This window comes from Mytilus californianus, unplaced genomic scaffold (assembly GCF_021869535.1).
Source record: "Mytilus californianus isolate M0D057914Y unplaced genomic scaffold, xbMytCali1.0.p SCAF_7, whole genome shotgun sequence".
NCBI lineage: Eukaryota > Metazoa > Mollusca > Bivalvia > Mytilida > Mytilidae > Mytilus > Mytilus californianus.
This window is the reverse complement of record NW_026262723.1, coordinates 113,749,686-113,757,577: the sequence shown is the minus strand read 5'-3', so window position 1 is coordinate 113,757,577 and position 7,892 is coordinate 113,749,686. Positions and strand designations below refer to the sequence as shown.

Below are 7,892 nucleotides of genomic sequence, written 5' to 3'. Positions count from 1 at the left end.
GTTAACCAAACCAAAATTCTGTAAAATAGTATATATATATGGATACACATTAATTCATTTTGGTTAGCGTCGCCCGACAATGTAAAAATAAAAACATGTAAAAAGGAGAGGGCCGATTACCTCTTAATTTATTGCTAACCAGGGCCATTTACAAAAAGTCTTTCAATCATTCAATCATAAAATTTACTTAGATTCATAGTACTACATCCCAAAGTGTACACTTTACGGTTCTTATAATATAATCATTTAATTCTAAACGTTTCACCACATTATAAACGCGATTTTTTGAAAATTTTAGTTTGTTAGTAGATTTATATGTATTCCTAAAAAATATTAAGAAGGTCATATTGTTAACTAAAACCAAAATTGCGTTGGAAGTAAAGCTATGTATTGTCTTTCGGACCCTTATTCATTTTTGTTATCGATGTGCTTCGAAGCAAAATTTGTCAGAAACATGTAAAATTAAATAAGTGAAATAAGTCCAGGGAAAATTGGTCTCGCCGCTTTCAAAGACCCCCCCCCCCTTTTTTTTCCTAAAAAATGGAGGAAAGGGTGCAGGCACATGTTTTTCAAACGCCTGTGCTTTTGGCTATTTCTGTGGTTGACCCGCCAATAATTAATTTCAATGCTTAAATACTGCTTGAAAAAAAATGGTCTAACAAGTTCACGGTTTTGATTGTTTATTCTACATTGGCTAGAGGTATAGGGGGAGGGTTGAGATCTCACAAAACATGTTTAAACCCGCTGCATGTTTGCGCCTGTCCTAAGTCTGGAACATCTGGCCTTTGTTAGTCTTGTATGTTTTTTTAATTTTTGTTTATATATATGTTTCGGAGTTTAGTGTGACGTTCATTTTCGCTGAACTAGTACTTATTTTTGTACAGGAGTCAGCTGAAACCCGCCTCCGGGTGCGGAATTTTCTCGCTGTGTTGAAGACCCATTGGTGGCCTTGGGCTGTTTTCTGCTCTTTGGTCGGGTTGTTGTCTCTTTGACATATTCCCCTTTCCATTCTCAATTTTATCTTTTGGGTTTTCCCTTACTAAAGCGTGGACTTTGTAAAGGGCAGGGTATCATTTTTTTAACTTTGCTTACAGTACCTCTATTTGTTTTCGTATTTCATGTTACCTTTCTCAACTCATGTATATCTTCTGAGACGTTAAAACTATTTAGTAAATCTGATGAATCGACGAACTACAAAATACTGCACAAAGAAAATCATAGCGTCATTCCCTCTTTGTTTTCGCATAATACATGTAGCAAACGTTTTTGTAATAGGACTACAGTTTAAAGCTTCTTCCACTATCAAATCTTACCTTCTGCATAGATATGCTGACAGACTAGCAAAACCATGAGGATGTGTTTTTACAATCCACTACTACCATACTTAATCGTCGATAAATAGTTTACATACAAATAATATTTGATTTAGAATGTTTAAACCAGCTTGCATTAAGAAAACACATATGGTGTTTATTTGCATACACGAAGGTTGTACCAAATACATACCTATTGTAGCTCTTTTTGAGTGGTCCATAAGTGAGCGGTTATTTGGCAAAATTATTTCATACTGGTTTTTTTTTATATATATTTTTCTGTGGTTTATAATTTAATATTTGGTAATTTGGTGTTCATGTCTAACTTTTGTCTAAAATCTGTTAGTATTCATACTTTGATGAGTTGAGCCTTTTTTCAATTAATGTTTTATAGTGTGTCCTTTTATGTCGTATTGTTACACCACTGTCTCAGGCTAGGGTGAAGGTTGGCGCCAGATAAAACGTTCAAACCCGATGCATTTGTTTGCACCTGTCAGGAATCTGATGTTCAGTGGTTGTCGTTTGTTGATGTGGTTCATAAGTGTTTCTCGTTTCTCGTTTTTATATAGATTAGACCGTTGGTTTTCATGTTTGAATGGTTTTACTCTAGTCAATTTTTGGGGCCCTTTATAGCTTGCTGTTCGGTGTGAGCCAATGCTCCATGTTGAAGGCCGCACTTTGACCTATAATGGTTTACTTTTACAAATTGTGACTTGGATGGAGAGTTGTCAAATTGGCACTCATACCACATCTTCTTATATCTATATACATTTATGAGCAATGATCTTAGCTGTATTGCATGCAAATCCGACTGTAATCAATAACTTTTTTGTTTGTATATCTGGGCTTTGTGGATAATCTGTTTTTAAGCTATTTACTTATATGTTTCACTTGTCATACTAGCTACAATCCAGTCTTATTTTTCTCGTTTAAGACATCATCAAATGCGACTGACCATCAAAATTTAAGTTGAAGTGAACATGTGCTACTAGCAGAAAGGAAACGAATCAATCTGCCGAACCACCTCAGTTAATCTTCCGGACCACCTGAGTTAATCTCCCGGATTACCGTAGTTAAAACCTAGTTTTGTTTAAAAGTAGTCCTTGTTATTTTTGGTTAGGTTTATGCTGTTCAATCTTATTCATGTAGTGTATTGTCAACTATATGTTTTCCCGTTATTTTTCTGTTGTTCTTTGTGTTGTCTTCAAACTCTGGATAACTCCTTTAGAATTAAGTCCCCCTTTTCTACTAGCGAGTCAGACAAAATTAAAAATAAAACTTTTGTTTGTTTAATAAAATTGATACAATTTAGTGAATTTTATTTGCATATTTTAATTAAATTCAATTACTTCAATTAAATAACTAAATAAAACGTTCCAAACAACACAGCATTGACTAATAAGATATCTAGTTTGAATTATGACAAAATATCGCATAGAAAACAGTTTAAATTGTTCCTTTTATCCAAATACACACTGTGGCGTAGTACAAGGCGTTGTTCCAGATTTTAAGGCTAGTATTTGAGTTAACCAGAAGTCCATTCGGTCTTTGTACAAATTATTCAAAATCATCGGATGGACATCGAGAAGAGCATACTGTTTTGCTGCAAGGTCATACTGTGGCCATTTTAGAAGTCCATGACCATTTACATTTCTAAAAAAATAAAAAATTGAACCGTGAAATAAATGAAAACGTGCAGGATGAAAACATCTTGTTAGATAAACATAATACCTAGTAAAGAAATTAATCAAAAATGGTTTCTTACATGTTTCTTCATAAATAATTCAACTTTTCGGATTTTCAAACAAAAGAAATTGGCTCAGTGTATAAAGTACGTCATAAACGTCTGATTATATGTAGAATAAACATATAATTTACCACAAAAGTATCGTAACATTATAACATATATCCGCTAAATATTTTAATTTCAAAATGTAAAACGGAGGCATGGCAAATCGAGAAAGTTTGTTATAACAATCCAGAGTACAAAAATATGAAAATAAATATGGTTAAGGTGAAATACACATAGCTGAGATGGTAATCGAGCAGATTGTTACACCGAGAAAACATTGTCAACCTTGGCTTCGCCTCGGTTGACAATGTCTTTTCGAGGGGTAACAATCTGCTCTGTCATCCTTTCAGTGAATGTTCTGTTATTATTGTCTATTAAATTTCAAATTCGTAGTAATAAACTATGACGTCTTGTACATAACAACCATAACAAAGTGCACAATTGATCAAGCATCTCCGTGAAGGGTAATAGAGTCTTTGCCATGGGATAGAGTAAATTATCTACCTCGTATTAACCAATCAATATCAGGCATTTTGACATGAAGTATAATAACTATTGTAAATACATGTATGATATGATACGTTATCGTTATGCATTTGTATTTGCATTGTCTTACCCAGTCTTTGCAAAGTTACTCCAATATTTCATCATCTTCAGACTGAAAGAAATGTCATCATCAGTTGCATAAGGTAATGCTACATTGAAAGGGAAGATGTATGGTAATTCTGCACCGTGTCCTGCTTCTTTTAACCATGGATAATAATTAAGTGGATAGGAAAATATTGAACGTCTTTTGTGGATATACTGAAACTGCTTTCTTTTATGGCTGTTCATGGCATGAACGTTTAAACTTTTAACAGCAGGGCTATGGAAAAATAAGTCACTATAAAAGTTCACAACATTCTGACCTTGATCTGCAAGCGACCCATTGTTTTGATATTTTTGACATATGGCATTACCTATAGCAGTACTGTTATGGTAATAATCTTCAGTTAGTGGTGGAATAATATGCTTACACATATAATCAGACGTTATTCCATCTGATATGTTGAAGGATAATTTGTTCTGTAATGCTGCCAGTATTTCAACCAATAACGATCCCTCTGATTCACATGTCCCTATTATCACGTCTAATGACTGAAAGAACTCAACTGAAGGCGAACTAGAATTTAACATGCTGTTCCTTGGGTCATCCTTGAAATAAGGTGCCCAGAAACCGACAATGTGAAGATCAGATGATCCTGAAACGTAGTAAGGTAGTGATAACGATGCGTTCAGAATTTCTGCACCACTTTTACTTTGCATGCACGTCATACGTTCGGAAACCATTCCATTACTGCAGTTAAGCGACTGAATTATCAATTCACTTCCTAAGAAATGTTTAGGGGTTTCAGAAAAAAGGGTGTTACTAGTACCACTTTGTTCAATTACTCGATGGAAAAGTCCCTTGTTTGCAGGAAATATTGCTTGCAAGCCAACACTGAATCCACCGGCCGATTCTCCAAACAAAGTAATGGATTGTGTGTTACCACCAAAACTTTCAATATTATTGTTAACCCACTGAATTGCCTTTCTCTGATCATTGAAGCCATAATTACCGTTTGACATACCGTCTGAAGTAGTCAAAAACCCAAATACATTTAAACGATAGTTTATAGTGACAACAATAACATCCCCAATAACGCTTAAATAGGACCCATCGTATAACATGCCCTGTCCTGTAACATAGCCACCCCCATGTATCCATATCATAACGGACTTTTTCTTTCTCACCGAGGTACTAACAGGAACGTAAATATTTAAAAATAAACAGTCTTCGCTCTGTTTAAAATTTGGCATGTAGTTCTCAAATGCTGGGTATTTTGGCTGAAAACACGACGGACCAAACTGTGTTGCATCTAATGTTCCATTCCATGGGCCATATGAAACTGGATCTTTAAATCGAAGTTCTCCGACTGGTGGTTTAGCGTATGGTATTTTCTTGAAAACAGTATAAGCTTTTGTGATATTGCCAAATGATACTGTTGAAGTGATTCCTTTAACAGGACCAAGGTTTGTTTGAAGGGTAACTATGTCATCACTGATGACTGATGTAACAAAAACTGACATTACAGTAAGCATGTGTACCATAATAACTGGTCTCATCTAAAATAGAGTTTTACCATTATATATATTTCATATGTACCATAGTAACTGGTCTCATCTAAAATAGAGTTTTACCAATATATATACTTCATATGTACCATAGTAACTGGTCTCATCTAAAATAGAGTTTTACCATTATATATACTTCATATGCACATGTACCATAGTAACTGGTCTCATCTAAAGTAGAGTTTTAAAAATATATATACTTCATATGTACCATAGTAACTGGTCTCATCTAAAATAGAGTTTTACCAATATATATATATATATATATACTTCCTTATAAAAAGATGAATGTATTTTCTACACGATTCTTCTTTCTGACAGCATTTGACATCAGATGTTCATGCAAGAGGAGATGTCGGGCCGACAGTAACCTAACAACACAAGTAAGTTCGCCAAAATTAACACGAAAAAGAAGTATTATAAATGTTTAATTAAATCATGCGGTTATTAACAATAAACAGGCACGCAATTCAATGTCAAGGTTACAGTTTCAGACAATAAACAGGCACGCAATTCAATGTCAATTTGAAATGTGTAGATAATTTCTACACAAACGATCAAATATATGACAGGTGATTAAAAGAAGATACTATAAGGAATCAGTTTTGGCCCTTTAATTTTGAAAATAAAAAACTATATATTATACACCTATCAAATAACTTTGATTTACACACAAGTTACTTCATAAAGTTTCTCTGCTTCAAAATTTGGTAATCAAAAAATTTTCTACATTTGTACATAAACCAATCAAATAATAAAAACGATACATGCACCCAAACGTTTTCCCTAAAATTATATCCGAGTAATTCGATCAAAACTGTCGCACCACATCGATAAAAACTGCCAAAAAAACATATAAAACCATTCGTTGCTATAACACTTTTTACATATGACCGTTTTCTGGTGTACAATCTTAGTTTAATAGCTATTGTACCTTTAAAATTTTTAATGTCGGAAATGTTTTTTGACAGTACAATCGCTTGCGCATTTTCTGTGCAACCATTTGGACCTTTTCTGTACTATCGGTTGGCCATTATTCATAAAATACATTGCATATGTATTTCTTTGTTTTTTTTTCTGTTGTCCTATAAAATGATCCATGATATACTCAATAAATTTGAACATAAATTCAGTTATTTTTGCCGAGTAAGCTTCTATCAAGAACACCTTACCACGGCACGTGTAAATTATCTATATCAGAAAAAGTATTGAAAATTGAACAATCAGTATAAAAGGCCAAAAAATACAACACAGATGTAAATAAACCACTTTTTCAATTTAAGGAATATATCTCCTTTATGCAAAGTTCTGATTCCTTCCAAACTTTGGCTATACTTTTTTGTCTTTTTTTTTGTGGTTTATATGCTCTTTTAATTTATTGTTTTGATAAGCTTTGGATTTTCAAATATTTTGGCCTCGAGCATCGCTGAAGAGACATTTATTGTCGAAATGTGAATCTGGAGCAGAAAAAAAATGGTACCGTTAATGTTTGTGTAAACAATTAAACTCGTACAAAACGAACTCCCACACAAAACCGAAGGTGAGACCAGGTGTTTCGGAAAGGTAAGCAACTTCGGAAGTTTACTTTATTTATAATTGATCAATATTTTAAAAGAAGAAAAAAAAAATATGTCTAGCTCCGTGACGTAAAGAAAAAAAGACCAGTATATTCTAACTTGATAAAGACATTTGAATGAGGAATGGTAATTTCACAGAGCTCTAAAACTCATCAACCATTCACGGAACCAAGAAAAGACACGTCATAAAACATCTAGCTAAACCAAAGTATCAAAATATAAAATCGAATACAGAATCAAATTACGATTGCAAATATTGGAAGCTAGATAAGACTTATGTATATGTTTATTAAAAGATACGGGAAAAACGTAACATGATTCAAAATATTTTGTTATCAAATTTTAGAAATGAAATTAACATGAAATAGAAAATATCCATGAGAAGCCGGTATGTATTTGAATAATTGAATAATCAGAATAACGAGTAAAACAAATCGAGCCAGATGCAACTTATAAGAAGAGCACAGTGTAAATATATACAAGACATTATTAGCTAATGAAATGGATGGAAAACCTAAATCCCTCTGGAGTTTATTAAAAGTAAGATACCAGAAACATCAGGAGTTTCAGCCACTCTCACTGAGAAAAGATGGTTTATTAAACAGTGATTCTAATACATATCCTTAATCATAATGAACAATTTAAAGGTACTTTCACTTGCGAAGATTCATCTTTTATGCCAAATAAAGGTTCAAATTTCATTCAACTATGCCAGACATACTTATTAATAATATTGGTATTCTAAAGTTACTTTACAATTGAAATCTCCATAAAGCTACTGTCCCAGATAATCTGCCAGTTCATTGTTTGTGTAATCTTTCAATGGAATTGTTTTCAACATACTTTTTCCAAAAATCAACTGATTCTCACAAAATTACATCAGACTGGAAAAAGGCTAATGTTGTACCTATCTTTAAAAAGGTGACATGCATATTAATACTATTTGTTACACAATGTGCTAGTGAACTAATCGATATATACGGGGTCAGTAAGTTCCATATTGGGCGAGGGCATGCGAATTTACTTACCCTGTATATATCGTATTGGGTCACCAGC

General features: G+C 33.3%; 1 protein-coding gene across 1 annotated transcript; it reads right to left on the bottom strand.

Moving 5' to 3' along the window:
* Window positions 1-222: 222 nt before the first annotated feature.
* LOC127709640 (putative inactive carboxylesterase 4) lies at window positions 223-5,214 on the bottom strand. The gene is made up of 3 exons (XM_052215246.1): window positions 4,521-5,214; window positions 4,065-4,346; window positions 223-230 (listed from the first exon to the last, which is right to left on the bottom strand). Exons 1-3 carry the CDS (start codon window positions 5,212-5,214, stop codon window positions 223-225), a joined length of 984 nt encoding a protein of 327 aa, XP_052071206.1.
* Window positions 5,215-7,892: the final 2,678 nt, after the last annotated feature.

Bases quoted from the DNA above. Each gene is read 5' to 3' on its own strand.
- LOC127709640 (XM_052215246.1), bottom strand. From the start codon at position 5,214: ATGTCAGTTTTTGTTACATCAGTCATCAGTGATGACATAGTTACCCTT. The intron at 4,347-4,520 runs GTACTAGTAACA...ACTACGTTTCAG, and splicing joins TCGAGTAATTGAACAAAGTG to GATCATCTGATCTTCACATT.